Genomic DNA, 19,808 nt, shown 5'->3' on the forward strand with positions numbered 1-19,808 from the left:
TTTCCTCATTGCACGACAAACTGTTGCTTTACTGAAGCTCTCCTGAGTCGCCAACACTGCAAAAAACTGCATCAGCCACAAGGAGTCTCCACCCTATGAACAGAGTTTTTTAATGATGAGCTATGATGAGCAGTGGTGACAATGCATGGGCGTGAGAGATTGTGAATGTAAAGTATACTCTGATGAAACTGTTTTGGCAATCTCTAAACCTTTCTCTCTGCAAAGCTCTAAGGTCAACTGGATTCCTGAAGAATTGTTATCCACAAAGACAGGCTGAGTTTGAGTTCACCAGCACAGAGAAGGTTAGAAGATATGTTGCTATAGTTATATAGCCAGATACAATGACATCTTGCGGCGTGAAACTGAAAATCCAGACTTTTTAAAAATGTTTACTGAAGTTATCCAGTTAATTGAGTAATCTCTCTTTGTGAAGCAGACCCCAGGTTTCCTATTCATTCTTGGGTAATAAAAACACAACAAAAGTTTTAAAAATATGCACAGTCAAATACAGTGTGCAGTAAAAGAAAGTATAGTAAACACAGATTTCCTCTATTCAGATCTAGATACTCTTCTTTAATACTAAAAATGTAGCAATAAAAAAATATTTTAAGCTGTTTTTAATTGTCCATCATTTTAAGTGAATCCTTTCAGTATCTAGTAGCAGCATGTCACTAGGCAGAGTCTCAGTCAATGCAGGATGATGAAACTGACATGGAGGAACTGGGTTCCAGCTCATTAAAAGACACAGGCAGAGTGACATCTGCAATCGACAACCACTCAGAAAAGAAAGAAATAGATAAGGTGAAGGCTGTTTTCACCATCTTTTGTACATCTGCCTGCAAAGCCTTAATACTGAATTGTTTTCATAGTGGCTCCCTAGGTTTTGAAGAACCTATGCCAACCTACAATTTATAAGCATATACCCAATAATTCCTTACACTTACACTTACAGGAAATTAGTATTTCAGGATTGAAGGAATAGTCGATCAATGTAACTGTTACTGTATACTGTGAAAATTACCATGATGTTGTTGTGTATGAATCCCTTCCTGTAACGTGCGGGTTTCAGGTGTGGATACTCCTCAGTGCTGGTCACTTTGATATTCCAGGCTTTCTTCCATGACTCGTAGAGTTGCACATGTACAGGGTACACGCCAGAATGATGAGGTGCCACTGCATAGCCCATGTCAGTGGGAATGCCATGCTCCTGGAAAACATTGCACAGAAGCAATCAGGTAGTCACAAAATAAAACCTAAGGCAGTTACTTCAGGAGCTGCAATAGAACTCCTTGTCATGGTTTCTCTGAGCTAAGAGCTCTCATTTTTAAAATTATTTAGATTTTTATTAAACATTACAGGATCTACAACTTTAGGATTCACAGTCTCAGGAGTACAGTCTCAAAGATGTAATAAAGGCCTCTCTTTCGGAACATACAAGAAGGATGTTTGCAACAGAGAGACAGAATTGTCTCACAAAACTCACTTAAATTAAAAGGAGGACATACATTACATTAGACTGCCAAGTGTGAACATGCCTTCCAAGAACGTCAGCAAATTATTGCTAGTGAGCCTGTCATAAAGACCCAAGACATCATAAAACCATTCAGACTCCAATTAGATGCAATGCAACAGGGCACTGATACACAACTACTCCAGTGGTGTGGGGGGCAAGAACATCTCCGTTTTAAATGTGATTGACATGTGATTAAACAGTCTGGCATTAAGTCCATCGCCACTAACGACAAAAAAAGGAAACAAACTGTAATTTTCCATTGAAATTCCACACCAACAGTTTGAAGTGTCACAGGGCTGAGGCCAATCCAGCACACATACAGAACATACTGTAGACAAGGTTACACTAACCAGACAAAGAGACTGACTGAGTCCTACATCATGAGTGCCAGGTTAAATATTCTAAGATCCCCTCTCACATAAGCAATGACAATGCACAGCACACAGATGAAAAAAATAATACTTGTTAATAATGGAAAAAAATGCTGAATACAACAATAATGAATAGGTAAATTAATAGTGATTATAAAAGGCCTCATAAGAGGTCATGCAACAGGGGCATGCAACAGTTCATTGTCACAATTTTCTACACATTTTTATTTGTACATGGCTGCTGGACAAACAATGACTTTAAAAGAGCTCATATACAATAACTGGAATCTCTCTGGTTTTCAGTGGTAGAATTCAGTGGCTTTCAGTGGACATATTACATGTCAGATCTCCTTTGCAGGTGATGTCAAAACGTCATTACAAGGTAGAATTTGTAGTTTAATACAGTTATATTCCATGTATATCAGAATATTTAGCACTGCCCAGAATTTGTGAATGATTAAATAAAAAAAAAGATACCAGGTACACAGAGTTTGATAGAGGAGGACGAAGAGGACACGCTAAAACACATGACATTGAATGCAACTAAATTCAAAGAGCTTTAGACTTATGTTAAAGCTGGCTTTGAAGCTGAATGTTTTTAAGCCATCAAGAATTCAGTAAAATTACTAATCCTATCAGATGGCTTTAATACATGGCATTGCAAATATTTTTTGGAAATGTATCTGAAACTGCCACAGACAAGGAGTGTTACAATCCCATAGCTAACAAGTGGAATTCACATTACAGCTACAACGAGCAGCGGCCCTCAGGTTTTAAAGTGCTGAGCACTTTTAAGACTGGTTTGCCTTTTTTGATCCAAGTCAAGTGCCACTTATTTTCTTAATCCCACGTGGTTTAAAAAAATCCCTTCATGGCAGAAAGAGTATGACGATGAATGCACAGCATACCTCAACTTTGCAAAGGAATGCAACGGTAATTTGATAAATTGGTTATTGAGGTGTTTTCTACAACAGTAGTGTTAGTTTGCTTCATATCTAGCAGTGGTATTAGCAGGAAAACAGACACCTGCACCCTATATCAGGCTCAAATTGTCTAACAGATGACCACTTGCTCATGTGCCTTTGTAAAGTAATTTAAAAAAAGACAACAATATACAGAAGCACAGAGAGAACATCTGAGCAGGAGAGGAGAAGAGACAAGCAAGGAAAATTCCTCCTTAAGGTACTAAACCTATGAGGTATTGAGCACTGAAGGGACGTATTACTACAGTGAGTACGTTTAAGGAAAGCAGCTATTCTTTAATATTTGTGGGACTATTTTTGTAAATGTGCCAGCCATAATTGTCACTCTCATTTATTTGTTGCCTTTTTGTTAAAGGCCTAAAATAATCTCCTTTTTAAGCATCATGCACCATGTAGAGTGCAGGCTCACTTGTGGAAGATTATTTAATTTATGGAAGCAATCTTACTTACTCCAAGAAAGATTTATGCACACTTCTGGGTGCATTAAGATTGTGTTAGGAATAGAGTGGAAAATGAAGGATGTATAATACTGGACTCTCAGAACTCACTCTTTTTGTAAACAGTACTCTGTAAATAATGTCTTGTGTGCCTTGTGTTTGTTTGTGTTATAAATGTGTTTTGTGAGATAATGCCTGGTTGTTTTCTCAAACACCAAATTATTATTAATAATAATAATTGCTTACACTTATATAGCGCTTTGCTGGACATTCCACTCCAGAATGCCAGAACGCTCACCACACATCAGCTATCAGTGGGGAGGAGAGCAGAGTAATGAAGCCAATTTTTTTATAGAGGGGGATTGTTAGAAGGCCGTTGGGAAATTTGGCCAGGATGCCGGGGTACACCCCTACTCTTTTCGAGAAACACCCTGGGATTTTAAATGACCACAGAGAGTCAGGACCTCCGTTTTACGTCTCATCCGAAGGACGGCGCCTGTTTACAGTATAGTGTCCCCGTCACTACACTGGGGCATTAGGACCCACATGAGCCGCAGTAATTTTATTACTTAAAATTAAAGAACCCACAGTGACATAGTTCGTTATTATGTCACACCTGAAGAAGGCTCCACGGCCGAAACATTGTGTTCTCTTTCTTCTTTTTTTCAGCACGGAATAAACCTACTAGTTCGTCTTTTATAAACTGACTGTATTCAAGCTGGTGTAATTATTTGTATTTAACTATTACTTAACTCTGTCTTTAGTCAATAGCACTTTTAGCACCCTTTTCCCATATTGAGAGCCAGTAGGCTATGAAACAGAACAAACATTAACAATATAATACTGTTCCTTGTGCATACATAGTGTAGTTTGATTCTGGGCATTTCTCATGATGAATATTCAACAAAATTAAAATTTTATTTTATGTCATCATACATCAAAACCTTCAACCAGACAGACTAATATGATACAAAAATAAACTGATAACTGATAATGTAACATTTTTTCCCTCTATGAATAAAATTGTTTATGGCAAGACTATGGTTTAAAAAATTTCCCCTTCACCTACAGGCTTGTTTTAATTTTCTGGAGCCCTTATCAGGTGTATACCCACACTCTTAAAGTGACAAATGGTATTATAAATGGTATTTTATGATACTTTATACTAATCTATAATATATTATAAAAGATTATGTGTTTTATTTTAATTGTCCTCTATTTTTTTGACAATGTGATAAAACTTATTTTTTTCATTATGTTTTTTTAAACCAGGATTTATCATATGTGATAATGTATGTATTGAATGTATTTTACTGGGATTGAAAAATATTTATTGTTTAGCAATACTAATCATACTGTGTACACAAATACATATGTATAGTACATGACACCAAAATCCTACAACTTCAAAAATAAGTTTCTGAATTTGAACATTAATCCACTCCTAACTTTATTAAATAAAGCTATGGTGCTTAAAGTTTAAAAGAAATAACAGGACTGTACAAAAACAATGTTATATTTAATTGGACTTTTGCCTTTACATAACATTTTCAGCTAACAAGTATTCTTTTTCCAGGATCAGATAGAATTAAATAGAGTACTGGATCTATTATTTATGGTTCCCAATGGGGCAATCCTTTCTATAAAATTGACAGGATGACCTTGAAAAGGGAAAGCTCTTTCAGTAATGGGTTAATTTGACTGAAGCATATGTTAACTGAAAAAAGACAATCTCTTGAGAAAAACCTGCTCACAACCAGCACTACTTTTTTCATATAGTGCAAATTGAAAATATTATGCAAACCAGCCTGCCTGTTGTTTCATATTAGAATAGAAACACCTCCATACCCATTGTAGATTGCAAACAGTCAACTGGCAAGATTAACCCCACTTTGAGATACAGCCTCGTTCAAAGAACCAAGATGTGGACAATCTTGGTCTAAATTGGGATTATTACTCATGAAATATACATGCAAACCCTTCAGGCATTACCAATCGGATGAATAATTAAAGAACCCACACAACCACTTAAAAAGTATGTAAAGATGGAAAGAATTCATGGCCTTGAGCAATGGAAAAAAAAATGTTGGTCAGTGAGTCACAACCTAGCCATTTAACAGCTATCACCTCATAAAGGTGTTTCACATGTATACCTTTGCTATAGAACATTCCAATATATGACTTATCCCACAATGACAAACCTAACCGACACCTTAGTCAAGTCAGGAGTCACCAGAGACAAGTATTTACATGCTTGACCAACCACATGATGTTCACTTATTTGATTAGACTCATTACCTCCAGACTAGGTGGTATTTAATTATTGTGAAGATCAGTCTATACTCAGCTGCCAAACTGCAGAGCCTTTGTAAAAAGGTAATGACAAGGCATGGTGCTAAAACTCATTTTTTGATTTAAAGTCTGGTACTTTTAATCAAAAAGTCTGGAATGTCTGGTACTTTGCACACATAAATTATTTCATGGACTGATAATTTTTATTACATTGTATAGTGCATTTTCTGCCTACTTTATAATTTCAGACCAAGTTACAGGTTATTTGTCTCAAGAAAATACAATGCATATCTCATGTAATACATTGGTAAACAACACATTTTTCTGCTAATATTGTACTTTTTTAATATTTCATTCATTCCATATTTAAAGTTTTAAGAAAAGAAAGGAAACACTGTCCTGGCTGTGGGCCTTCTTCAGGTGTGAGGAAGAGAGGGAAAGTTGCAAAGATTAAGGCGTAGTACAACAAAAGACAGAGTAGATAAGAAGGGGGAAGCTGTGATCTAAGTTTCAGAATAATTTTGCTTTCTGGTTGTCTTTCTGCAATGGGTGTTATGAAACCAATTCAGGGATTTTGAAAAGGCATCCCACACACAAAGGGTCTAATCCTTGTCCTGGAACTACTTTTTTTAAATTAAGTTTAGGCTAGAACAAAAGTCTTGCATCAGCAGACTGGAACATTTGCTGTGAATATATTAAAGAATTAGTTGAAATGACTGCACTGCCCTATCATGTCCGTGGAGAAATCCTGAAGTATTTTAGTATAGATCCTAACAAGAAAACAAGGAAAACAAAGTCTCAGTAGCACCAGAGTGAAGCATTCTTCTGATTCAGAGCTAGAGAAAGTAATAAAATTGACAGTCTCATTTTGCTTGTCTTCTAAGTACTGAAGAAACTGCAATAGCCTATTTGACATGCAGTATGACAGAAGTATAAAGCTTAAGCTGAAGACTGATCCATAATACCTCTTACAATCTTATAATTTACAAGCATTCCAAATATGCATACTGTACTAAAATCTTCAATTCAAATGGAAAAGTTCATTTTAAGACGTTATTCCTGAGAATACTGCAGCTCTCCATCTAATGACACCTGTAAAATACATTAATACATGTATGTATCTTTGTTTTACGTAAGCTTTACGTAATTCTGGTCTTATCTAAACACTTGCTAGCGTGGGAGATCCTCCATGTTACAGCAGCGTAAATGTTGATTCATAACCTGGCTGACCTACCACTGCATCATTTATTCTCAAGAGAACACCAAGTGTCAACTAAAGTCAGCTACCACCTGATTTTAAATTGTACTTTTTTTTAAAGTCAATATAAAATCCTTAACTATAAAAAAATGAAATTGTAGCCCAAGCTATATAACTCTAAAGCAAACGATCCTATCCCAAACTTAGGTGCATCACACTAACAACTTGCTTTATTCAGCTGGCTCTTACCAACTGTAAACAAATGAAAAAAGAACTGAAAGCCCTTTTCTTACCAGAGCAAATTCTTTGTTTAGAATCATCTGTTCCATCAAGGAAGATTCATTGTGGAAAAGATGAGGCTGCATGTGGCTCCACATGTGAGGAAACCACCAGAATTCGTCCACATATTTCAATAATAGGTCATCCCCTTCATCTTCTTCTTCTGTACCTGAGAGACAGGAAACACAACTTTTATAATTTTTGTTTTCTTTTGATGGAAATATTTCTTTCCATAGGTTGTTCAACATTTTCTTACTTATTTAGTAACATTTACTTAATCTGGTAGACTTACAGTATTCAATGAGGCTTCTCAGAACAAAATATCATTTATAAAAAATCAGCCTTTGAAAACTGCATTTACTTTAAGTATTTTAAATGTTGTGTTTAGGCAGTTAGTTGAAGCATACGATTTGGGGTTTGACTTTTTGTATTCTTGCTCTGTGTTTTTTATGATATATACTTAATGTTTGAGACACTTTAATATGATCATTTTACAACAGAAAGAACAAAAGGATGATTCACAATATACAACATCAATTGCAGCATTAACATCAGCATAAAGCAAAAGTATGTGAAGATGCCAAATGTTTGCCCAATGCCCAAGTTTCTGTGGGCTTAAATCATTGTATTTATAAAAAATCCTTAGGATATTAATATATATATTAAGGATATTTTACTGTATATGCCAAAACTCCATCAGGAACCGGGAGAAATGAGCTGTGCCTCATGTTTTCCTGCTTGTTATGAGCCATTCACACTCACATATCTAGCCACTCCCCCATTAAATAAACAAAATGTGCAAAAATGCTGCAGACTATAACAATATCTTCTTTTTCTTCCTATGTCAGTTATAATGAGATCAGTGCTGTATAATAATTTAGGGGGCTCTAACAAGATTTATTACATGTGGGAGCTAAGCCATTGCTTGCCTTATATTAGTGATGGAGTCCTATAATGAAAGTACCACTCTCTATAGCACACACAAATCCATGAGTGATAGGCTAGCAAGCTCTCTCTATTAGCTTACCAGTGTGGTAGAACTTTCCTGAAAATCCAAGGTTGAAAGTAAAATTTGTTATTTGAGAACGGAGTAGATTCTGCATATCCAGAAGGGCCTGTATTAAAAAAAGATAGGGTTAAAACATTAATTTAATATTTTTAGTTGAATATTTTTTGGTTTATTTTTGTGAACCTGTAAGGCACTAAAATTAAGTTTTCTAAAACACTAGGAATCAGAGTGTGCAAAAGAAAACCTCATTGAATTTCATTTTCTCATAAATTCTGCCCTTGGTTATGACAAGAAATTTCACACATGGGAAAGCAACACAGTAAACTACTTCCAGTAGCTGCACAGCAAATGCATTTATTGGTGTATGTGTTGTTTATTGAGGCATTAAAAGATTTGCAGAATCACAGTATAGAAAATGATGGAAAGACTGTAATAAGCAATTTCGAAAAGGAGGTATTATTTTACATATACAAAGTAAAGTCACTTCTTAATTAATAAATTACCTGTACACAACTGTACAGATAGTAAAACTTAAACACATGCAAGACAATAAATCAAATAATGGGGGAATGTACCCATATAGTTAGTTGTAAGGGAAGTGTTATCTTTTGATGTTGTATCCCTTACTTTCTTAATATGAACCACACAAAAAATGCAGTACTGTAAGTACAGATATCCCATCTCAACAAATTTAAATGACCACAAGGTACATTTTCTGTGTTAAGGAAATAGTTACTATTTTTATTTTCCTCATTTTCATTTACTGTTTATAGTATATGTTCTATTTCTTTGACCTTAGCACTTAATTTTCCATATACATTTGTGGTTGAATTTCAATCTCTGGGTACCACTGACTGTGCCCATTTAAAATCATTCACATTTAATGCATCAATGCATTTCACAATGGCAGATGAACAGTATTTATGTGTGGTGTTCTGAGTTATTGGCTGCTAATGAGACTGTGGCTCACATCACTATAAGGACTAAATACTCCTTTCCTCATTTTAATGAGTTCATTATTTCCTGCCTCTTGGACGAAAGACAACAAATTTCTTTTAATTAAAGGTCAAAACTCCTCAGGCTAAGCAAATTGAAGGGCTTATCAAGTTCCCGAGGGGTCCCTGAAGAAGATTCTGCATCATCCCTCGAAACTGATCCGGGGCTCGGCCTTCCATTTTAACAACCGGCATTCTGCACTTGCCCACAGAAACCAGCAGCTCTCTGGAGACAGCTGCTCTAATTTTAAACGAAGGCTGAACAATGTTAAGGCATGGATGTGTCTTTCTATCCTCAGACAGCATGAAAATCCAAAGTCAGCCAAAGTAATTAAAGAGCCTCTCCTACTCAGCCAAAGGGCTGCACTGATCAATACTGCTGCCGGGGCATGATTAGTTGTTTTGCAGCGGGGGGATGATTTATGGAACGTGCGTGGCAGATGCCAGATTAATGGAGCTAACAAAAATAATCTCATATTTCTTGTCAGGGAGGCGATGCAAATGCAATCAATATTATTGCGCCTGTGTTTCGGCCTGCATGAGCATGTGTGTGCAGTTGTAAAAAAAATAATTAAAGAATATATCACAGTAGGTATATATAGGTGTGCTTAGATGCCATGCAAGGAACCTCCTGGTGGTACAATTGTAAAGAATGTGAGCATCACTCTGTGTTTGTAAAGGACCCACACATAAACGTTATGTCTATTTTCATCTTTGAAGAGCTATCATATGAGGAAAGGTGGAAAGAGAATATATTAATAAAATTGAAGCCCTGCTTTGCCTGGGATAAAAATACAGATGAATGTATAAAGAACTACTTAATAAGCATTAATGTCATAGACCTCTACCATCAGGATGTCATACATTTTTTCCAGAAAAAAAGCACCTGTAATGTGTTGTTGCAGCTAGATAGGCAGTGGTCAACAATTAGCTAGTGTCAACATTTGCAGTTCTTTGAAGCTTCAAATCAAGAAAGGAACAGAGGTTTTTATTTAGTCGTACTGGGTCTGAGACACATTGAAAAAAGGAGTCCTCTGGTTTACCTTGGTTAATTAGGTTCTTGGTAAATCGTAAGAGTTATCAACAGTCCAGGAACACAGGATAAAATATTAAAGCAAAAGACAGGAAGACAGGAGAGAGGAAATAAAGGAGAGAAAGATACAAGGAGGAAAAAGAGACAGTGCCAGGCAGGAGGTCCTTGTTCCAATCAACCAGTTTTGAGTTGAGTATTTGAATTTTGTTAAAAGAGCCTGCCATTCTGTTGTTTTTAGGAAACTATGATTTTTTGGTATACGGTATCTTAAGGTTAAGAAGTCTTTCCTAGCTAGTGGATGCATTTTTAGAATGGGGGAAATATTGTAGGTTTCCCATTCACTTCATAGCATCCAGATTTATAGAGAAATGTAATGGTAGGTTATATTCTGTGTAGTGAAAAAGGCAGTTTTATCTCTCTTGTTGGCATGCATAGGTATTATATAGATGTTACATAGGATCTAGCAGTCTGGGTTTTTTTTCTGCTTGGTCAAGACATAGGCCTCTGAGATGCCTTGTTTGTAAATAGAGTAACTTGTACAGTATGTTATGTTTTGTTGTTTACTGTGTGTCACTGTCATTATTTATAAACTTTTGTTTAAAATATTTGTTTGTTAATTTGTTAAACATCTGTTTCGCCAGTGTGCCCTATTTATTACTGTTACTCCAAAGCTGTAACAGAGAATAAAGAGAACTCATATTATATTTTCGTAACTCCTATTTGTAACAGCATATGAAAGTTACAAAGAGACAAAATAAAATCTTTACATGTGTATACGTGTACTGAATTCACACTTCTGAATGGTTTCTTTTGTGTCTTGTTCTTTACCAACATATTTCTATTCAAATCAAGTTATGCTTTTAATTATGTTATGGTGTGTCTATCATCTTTTGTCACTTTTAAATGAAAGTAAATTAAATCTAATGCCTCAACATAGTGATAAGCAGGTGTGATGTCCCTCGATAATGTTTTATGTAAAGATTTTGAAACTGTACCAACAAATGCACTGATTATAACAGGGGAGGGGGAGCATTATCCTTATTAAATATTTCTTTATTGTGAGTAACAGAATATGTTCTGCTATGAGAATGTTTTGTTGTATTAATACTGGCTATTCTCAATTTAATTCACGTCCGGAAAGAAAATAATTGTTAAAAGAATACAATTAATATACTTGAATTATTAAATTAATGGTTCTTTTACAGGGTGTATTGTCAGAGATACCATTTAATTCATTTACAAATTGCTTAATGAAGCAGAACAGTTGTTTTTTTTCTATTGTAAAAATACTGCTCAGAATGTAACTTACTGAATGGAGCAAAAAAGAGATTCTCTATGGATCTGGGACCATAAAGGTTTGTTTTTACAGTGTAAAACTCAATTGCCCCTTAATTGCAAAGATGTGCACTCGGTATTATAGCAAAAGGCTCTGATTTTTAACTCTTTGGTACAATAATTTGCAATATATATCATTATAATTGTTTAAAGTATTTATTCTCATGTTTGGTTAATGGACTTTAGACCTACTAATTGTTTTGTGTAACGTCAACTGTACTCTTGCATCTAACTGCTTTAGTGGCATTATCTCTCAAAATTCATGAATATTCATCCTTTTGCCCATGTTTAGAAGACCTTTAGGGCAAGGTGATAAGACTGGGAGAGAATTTTGGAGGCTTATTTTTTTCAGGTTAAAAGGACATGACCGCAAGCATTTCTTCATCAAATCAGATGGTGTGCAAGGTGAGGAGGTTAGCAAAAAAAAGAAAAGCAGTTCAGGGGTTATTTTTCCCTTAGCAGCTCACCGGAGATGCTTTTCTGCTAAATACACACTAGAAAGACAACTCAAGAATTATGATTGTGAACTCTGCACTCCATGCCGTGTCAACCACTACAGTAATATGATATATAGCTCCCATCTCTGGATCAGTGTTAAACTTTTAAGTAAGACAATATGCAGCAACAGTTGGAAGACACATTTTATTTGATACACTACCCTTTTGTCATGCAGCTGTCTCACGAGCAAACATATACAGTATATAAGGATGTCTGAGACTGGATAAGCTACTGGATATGAAGAAATGCTTTTTTCTCCAAAATTAAGAAGAAACACAAATCTTGAAATGTGTGAAGAAAAGAACAATCAAAATAATGTTTAATATTAAATTTATTAATAACTTACATTGGTACAAAATACACAATTAGAGCATTACAGAAATCTTGCATTTATAGCCCTTTCATAATGTTTTGAAGTATCTTCAAGAATCAAATACAATAGGTAATATCTGGCTCATGTCAACATTTCCAGTTCTCAGGGGCTTCAAAGCAAGTAGATCTTTGCTAAGATGTAGGGTGCATTTTAAGAATAGGGAGATAGGCTCCCATTCCTTTTCTAGCTTCTGAGTCTACAGAGAAAGAGATTTAACTGTAGGTCATATTCTCTTTGGTCTAGAAGGCAGCTTTATCTCTTATTTTGGCCTTTGAATATTTGGTACTGTAGCTGTCTGGAGTTTTTCTGGGTGGTTAGGATGTAGGCCACTTGGATGCCTTGTGTCTAAATGTGTAAATTTGTTAATAGTGTAACTTGTATGTAGTATGTCTATGTTGTGTGTTGTTTAATGTGTCATTGTTAATAAATATTTGTTTAACCCAGAGTGCCAGATTGATTATCTGCTGTTATAAATTGTCACAGAACAAAGATCTGTCACAGAATTATACCAAATTCTTGGGTATATTCTTGTCAGAAAATTAACAAATTGGGGGTTATGATTAATTATTTTAATAATTCGGTCATGATATTTCTCTATTATTGTAACCCCCTATTTGTAGGATTATTGCTTGGAAAATGTATACAATTTTAATAAATAACAGGGAGTGGAAAGAATAATGTAAACACCTAATAAAAACTACTCTTATTTTGAAGTAAACTGCAATGAAAAAGGATTGATTTCAATGCTAATTACTAATACAGTCCCACTATAAAAAGATGTCTTATAATCAACACTTTAATATTTAAGTTTCTAAAGCAACATGAGAGATCTAACAGGTTTCGAGAGAAGTAAAATATTTGGTGTCTAAATTTCAGGTGTGCCAGTCACAGAAATGGCAAAAATATTTCATACGTTATGGGGAACAGTGTCAAAAATCATATCAGCATACGCCAGCATCAGGTAAGAGGAATGGTCGCAAATCAAAGCTCACTGAAAGGAATAGATGGACGCTTTATAGGATAGTTGCTAAAAAACATAAAACAACAACTTCATAAATGACCACAGTTATTAATCTACACCTCCTTGACTTACAAAAACTGTACATTGTGAACTTCAAAAAGCTGATATTTATGGTAGTGCTGCTATTTGGAAGACACTTGTAACCAAGGCCAATGTGCAGCAACACATAACCTAATGTAGTGAGCACAAAGTGGGACTTCTGAGCAGCAAAAGAAAGTAATATAATCTGACGAATTGTCTTTTTTTTCTGCATCTGGATGGGTTATTGTTTGGTGCAAGCCAAAGGAAGCCTTCAACACACTGCCTTCTCCAACTGTTAAACATGGTGGTGGATCTGTTATGGTATGGGCAACTATCACGTTAGGTTCATTATGCCCAATTATTACTCTATATGGCAGATCTATGACCAAGGAATACAAAAAGCCTTTGTAGGCAACCAGGTGCACACTGTGGTGCAAAAACTGTTTCCTGATAATGTTTCTATATTCCAAGACAATAGCTCCCCCATATACACAAAGCTTTCAAGCGTGGTTTCAAGAACAACAGGATTAATATCTTGCACGGTCTTCCCTTTTAGCAGGTCTAAACTTCATTGAACCTTTATGAAATTTTCTGAAACAAAGAGTGCAAAGTCAATTCCCACCTCCTTCTGGAGGCTTTTCTTCTTGAAGAATAGTCTAAAATTCTACTAAAAACAGTTCAAAACTTGTATAACAGTATAGAAGAAGGACTGAAACTGTTCCAAAGGCAAAGGGCAGCCAAGCTCTTTTTTTAGTTAATAAACATTCATACAGTATATTGCTTGGTGTTTCCTATATATGTTTGGTGAAGTAGACTACCAGCTCCAAATATACAACCTAATTCTAATTCATTTACAGTATAAGTTAATTATAAGTGCTATATTGGCCTTTTAAGTGGTAACATACACACATATAGTATAACTTATTCATATAGTGTATTGATATTGTTACGACCCCAAGTGTCTAGGGGTAAAGGGGTGTAACATTTAGGATAATTTTTGGATGCAGGAGGATTCTGGTGAGGGACTTGGGAAGCGTGATAACAAGGGTGAATAAGTGACTGGTATAAAATAGGACACAATAACACAAATGGGTAAGGAACTAGAGTGGTGCCAGAGAAAAGAAAATAACAAACAAAATGGAGCTGGCTAGGAGGGTGAGGGAAAGCTAACCTGATTACAAAAGAAAACCCGAAACACACGGTCTTCGGCATTTTCAACACCCTAGCTAACCTCCACTGACTACCCAAAACCATACAAAAAAACGGCACTCACCCGTACTAAACTAGTGTGACTAATACAAGAATCAACTACATGTGTGCAAAATGTACCCAACAACCTGAACTAACTCTATACACAAAAGTTCACACAAATACACAAGTGAACTACGAATACAAACGAGAGAAGACAAGTAACGGTACAAAAGCACACAGGGGTTGATACAATAACAAGTTTGGGCAAGGTAATGGAAAATAAGGAAAACACATACAAACTAAAGTACAAAGAGACAAACAGTAACCAACGAAACAACAAAGCCGAAGCTATACAAAAACACACACACAAAGCAAAACCAAGCAGGACCAAAGTCAAACAAAAGGCCTCTTCCTTCTGAAAACCTCCATGTTTTATACCAAATAAGATGAGTTATGATTTGTCTAGAAGCTAATTGAAGATGATGTCAGTGGTGTAATGGTTCAATTGGGGAGAGAGAGCAATCAAAGTCAGAAGTGTGGAACAAAACAACAATAACACATAGACCACACACTGGGATGTAACAATATAAGTTCAACAATACACAATCTGAATAAGTAATACTGTAAGTAAAGGTAAACAAATGTGTAACAGAATCACTGTGACACGCAAGTTGTCACGCCCTCTGCAGCCAGAGGGTGCTCCTTCTCTGTCCTGTCTCTCATCTCTGGTTCTTTGCTGTCCTTCCGGTGTTTCTCTCTCTCTGGGGCTATATATTTCCGGGTCTTTCAGTCTGCTGGGGCTCAGCATTGACATTCGGATGTCCTGAGACCCGCCTAGCACCAGGTTGCCCCATGTCCACTACCTGAGGGCATAGGTTTCTATATGGCATTCCCTGAACGACCCGGTCTTGCCGTTACGCATAGGGTCTTTTCGCTCTCCTGTCATTCCATGGTTTGTCCCTTCAGACTGTATCTGGAAACCTGGTGCATTATTCAGTGTGTTTATTCTTAGATAATACTTCAGTATTTTGATAAAACATTATTTTCAGTAGAAAATCAGATTGCTGCTGGATATGGTACTGGTAGACCAGTAGGTGAAGCTGTTCTCTCTCTCAGAAATTCAAAACAAATACCAGCGGTAGGGAACACTGAAGCACAATTTAGAAAAAAAAGGATGCAGATGGGCATTGATTCAGACATGTATAGGCTGACAGGAAAAGGAAAATTGCAAAAATATCCTTGTTGTTAGAGCTCTGCATTGATATAAAGTGTGTATTGCACATGGGTGTACAGTAAATGCCTCAAAAGCATATATGGAGCTGAAAAAGGATAGTATTCACAGATTTCATACAATAGCTTGTTGCAGAAGGCAAAATAAAATACTTAATGCTTTCCTGATGAGTATTTGTAGTTTGACAATTAACAGTACCATTCTAAAGTGTCATCTTTGTTGTCATGACAACACCCCATGTCTTTCACAATATGCTTGCTATATAAATCTACATAAAACTCTATAGTTAACCGCTTAGATTTAACTATGAGCTTAGACTTAAGTGTTTGAACAATAAACAGTATATGTTACAAGGAACAAAAGACTAATGGACTCTTAATTACAAAATTGAATTTTGTTTTTGGAAAGAAACAAGTAAAAGTAAAGGAACTGAAGAATGCAAAACAGAGAAAGAAAAATAATCTCTGTGAAAAAATGATTTATGATTGCATGTCAAATAAGAAAATATTCACTTGAATTTTGAAATTATAATTGAACATTTCTACAAGGCACTGGCCATCTGTAACTGTTTTCATGGCATTTTATTGGTTATCATTTTTAGGTGCAAAATCACTGTCTTGCACAGCAGTGGTTAGAAGAATTTTAAATCTTTCTTCCTGCTGTCCTGGATTTGGCAGCAAGTGATAAAAAACATGACAGTCCTCTCATGCCTGTCAGTTTTCATGCAGTCACGACGAGGCCTAGGCTCTTCAGTCTGAATACATATCCATCTCAGCCCAGCCTCAAGATGAAAAATTAAAGGCTTCCTGTGTATGTCAAGTAGAAGTGTAGCTGCCTTCATTCCATCAGGTAACTTTCTGCATTTTAGGATTTTGAGAATGACAGGGCTGCCTTTAGAATGCAAAATTAATCACAATGCTTTTAGCATTTCCTTACAAAATCATTCCATTGCTCAGGTTTCTGAGACAAGCACACATTATATTACTGGTAGGGAACACAGATAAAGTAGCATGGAAAAGCTGAAGCAGATTTTTTTAAACCCAGTGTTTGCTTGTCAGAAAGCTTCTTCAACACATCAACAACATTTTTAAAAATATTTAACATATTTAGTTTCTTAATACTGTAATAAAAATAATTTCCCCTTAAGACTAATATATAACGAGATTACATGGTATTAATTTATTTAAAGGCACCTATGAAAGACTGAGCAGGCAGGTTTATCGCACCTATGATGTATTTAAAGATGACACTAAAATTTTGGTTGTGAACTACAAAAATGGATACTTATAAAGAAACACTCAGTAATGTAGGTGTTTCAGGGGAAAGAAAGGTTATGGCATTATTATGTTAAAGTTAGTTATTACGTTATACTTAATTTGGAGTGCCAGTGAGATCTGTCAGCTCCTTATCCCTACTGGTTGATATATTGAACCCACACTGATCAAGCACCTCAGTAGATAAATACATGAACGTGAATGAACACATTTCCAGTGATTTGGTCACATGTACTGCCATGTCAGATAAACTGCCATTTATTGCCTAGCACATATCAGATACAGGGGCTTAAGACAATCAAATTGAATTGATAAAATTCTATTAACACAATTTTAATAGCAACTGTCTTAACAATATATTTAAAATACAGTATATAATGTGCTTTTGTACTTTGTTGTAGACTACTCTAAAAATAGAAGAAAGACTGAAGTGATATTCCCTTATGAGTAAGGAAGTATAACGGAGATAACTAAATATTAGAGAGATTATATTTTGGAGAAAAATACGTCTGAGGCTTTGTTTTTCTAAGTACTTATGACAAAAATATCCCACTAAAACTTCCTTAAATTAATTCTGCACTATTACTTTAAAAAAAAACAAAGCTAGGCACATCAGAAACTGTAAGGGAATGACAAAACTTTAAATGGCATTTCTATCTAGGTTTTATGGGACTATTAGAGAGTGAAGGGCTAGATGGTGGCAGAGTAACAAATTCTCATAAAAACAACATAAATAACCACACTGACTTTACACAGACCTCCAACTGTTCATGTGGTAAAAAGTCCAGCAATTTACGTAGGTAGTACAGTCAACAATATATTCTTCCTTTTATAGGTAATTTGCAACTGACAGAAAATAAAATAAAATCCAGTTTCAAGGAGACATTTCCCATCATTTTGCTTCAGGACACTATTGATAATCAAAGCAAATACAATCTCCAGGTTTATTAGGTTAAACCTGAACCAAATCACATTTACAGTGAGGCTTGGACAGCTGTGTTTTTTATTATAAATTTAAGTGATGCTTACAGTTTCCACATCTTCAGCAAAAAAACAGTAAAACCGCTGTATCTTCCAAAAAGCGCAGATGCCTTTCTGCTTTCATTTTACCAACAACAAACTGGATAACAATAGCTTGTTACACAGACATGGATTAGTGGACTGCAGAAGCTTTGTAATCAGGTTATAGACTCTGCTCATCTTGGCTCGAATACATAGGTGGTGGAACACTGTGGAGGTTTCTTGAAAGTGAAACATAATGTCAACACATGGAAAGATAAAGGTCCTATCCTTGATATTCAGTATGCAGATAAGTTGTTAACATAGACAGAAACAAATCTTGCATTTCATGCCATCAGGAAGGTTTCCAGTGTTTTAAAAATTAACTTCATAATAGAATAGGAATAAAGTTAATCCATTGATCCATTTTCTAACCGCTTTATCCAATATAGGTTCACGGGAGAGCTGAGTCTATCCTGGCAAGTAACAGGCGCAAAACAGGCTACAGCCTGGATGGGACACACACACAACCAAAGACATGCAGACACACACACACCAGCCCAATTTTCCCAAAGTCAATTAACCTAACAGTATTGTTTTGGACTACGGCAGGAAATAGGAGCACCTAGAGGAAACCCTTGTGATCACTAGGAGAACATACAAACTCAACATAGACAGCATACAAGGAATTGAACCCAGAGTTCCAGTGCTGAGACACAGCAATGCTAACTACTGTGCCAATGTGCTGCCTAAACAGAGATAATTAAATAAGAACTCTAGGAAATAATTAAATGTAGGCTTCAGATGCCCAAGAACAATCACTGTTGTAAAAACACTCTTAATATCTCTGTTTTTCATTCATTTAAAAAAGAACATTTTATCTCTGGAGCAAAATCTTTTGAACGTGATCCTATGTGTCTGGCAGCTCTCTTTGACAGAGCTTTAAAGTTGCTCAGAGCCCTCTGGCTGTGTTATATATTTATATATTTATGTTTAAAATGAAAAACCTGGTATTCAACAAGAGACACTTTACTTGTACAAAAAAACATTAAAAAGGGTATTTGAAATCATATTGTGGCTTATATGCCTCTGTAGTCATTTCATCTTTACTTTTACTTTAATGTCCTATGGACGTTGATTCTGTTATCCTGAACTGTAAAACCAATCCAATCTCCTAGACCCACCAATTTATTTATTGATTTCCCATCTACAATGATGTGTTATCAGTGTCCCTCCCTCACACTGAGAATAAGGTGTGCCATCGGGTGATGATATTCTATTTGCTCACTGAAATCAATGACAATAAGAAAGTGTGATATATTGAAAGGTATATATCAAGCACAGCCAAAAGTGGAAGGATGAATGATATAGACCTAGATCTCTGTGGCTGTATGCTCTGATGAAATGCATTCTGGAACTGAAAAACATTACAAATTAATATTTTACATTACAAATATAAGTTATGATACATCTAAACATAGAATGGGGGGTCTTCATTTCTGAATTGTGTACAGTATATACACTACATGTTCATTTTGCGCTAATGTAATCGTATACAGTATACAGTAGCAGCAAGAAAAAAGATGTGTAAGCAACACATACATATTAATCAACGATTAGTAAAGACACATTAATTGCAAAATGCATATCAATTTACCATACACTATGTAAGGACACAACATAAAAACAACATGAGCCTATACAGTATATAGCAATTTGAAGCTTTGAATTTGAGTGTACTATACGTTCTCATTT

General features: G+C 35.5%; 1 protein-coding gene across 5 annotated transcripts in view; it reads right to left on the bottom strand.

Annotated features, from left to right (window-relative positions):
• Nucleotides 1–19,808, bottom strand: part of ndst3 (N-deacetylase/N-sulfotransferase (heparan glucosaminyl) 3) — a 300,588-nt gene that overhangs the window by 65,945 nt on the left and 214,835 nt on the right. For 4 of the 5 annotated variants that reach the window (XM_015344002.2, XM_015344003.2, XM_015344000.2 and 1 more), the window contains 3 exons: nucleotides 8,101–8,188; nucleotides 7,088–7,242; nucleotides 1,022–1,207 (listed from right to left, as the gene is read on the bottom strand). In XM_015344002.2, coding sequence (XP_015199488.1) covers nucleotides 1,022–1,207; nucleotides 7,088–7,242; nucleotides 8,101–8,188 — 429 coding nt within the window. The remainder of the gene's footprint in view (nucleotides 1–1,021; nucleotides 1,208–7,087; nucleotides 7,243–8,100; nucleotides 8,189–19,808) is intronic. The other variant, XM_015344006.2, reaches the window with a different exon arrangement.

The sequence above is a fragment of the Lepisosteus oculatus genome, chromosome 1 (assembly GCF_040954835.1).
Source record: "Lepisosteus oculatus isolate fLepOcu1 chromosome 1, fLepOcu1.hap2, whole genome shotgun sequence".
Lineage (NCBI taxonomy): Eukaryota > Metazoa > Chordata > Actinopteri > Semionotiformes > Lepisosteidae > Lepisosteus > Lepisosteus oculatus.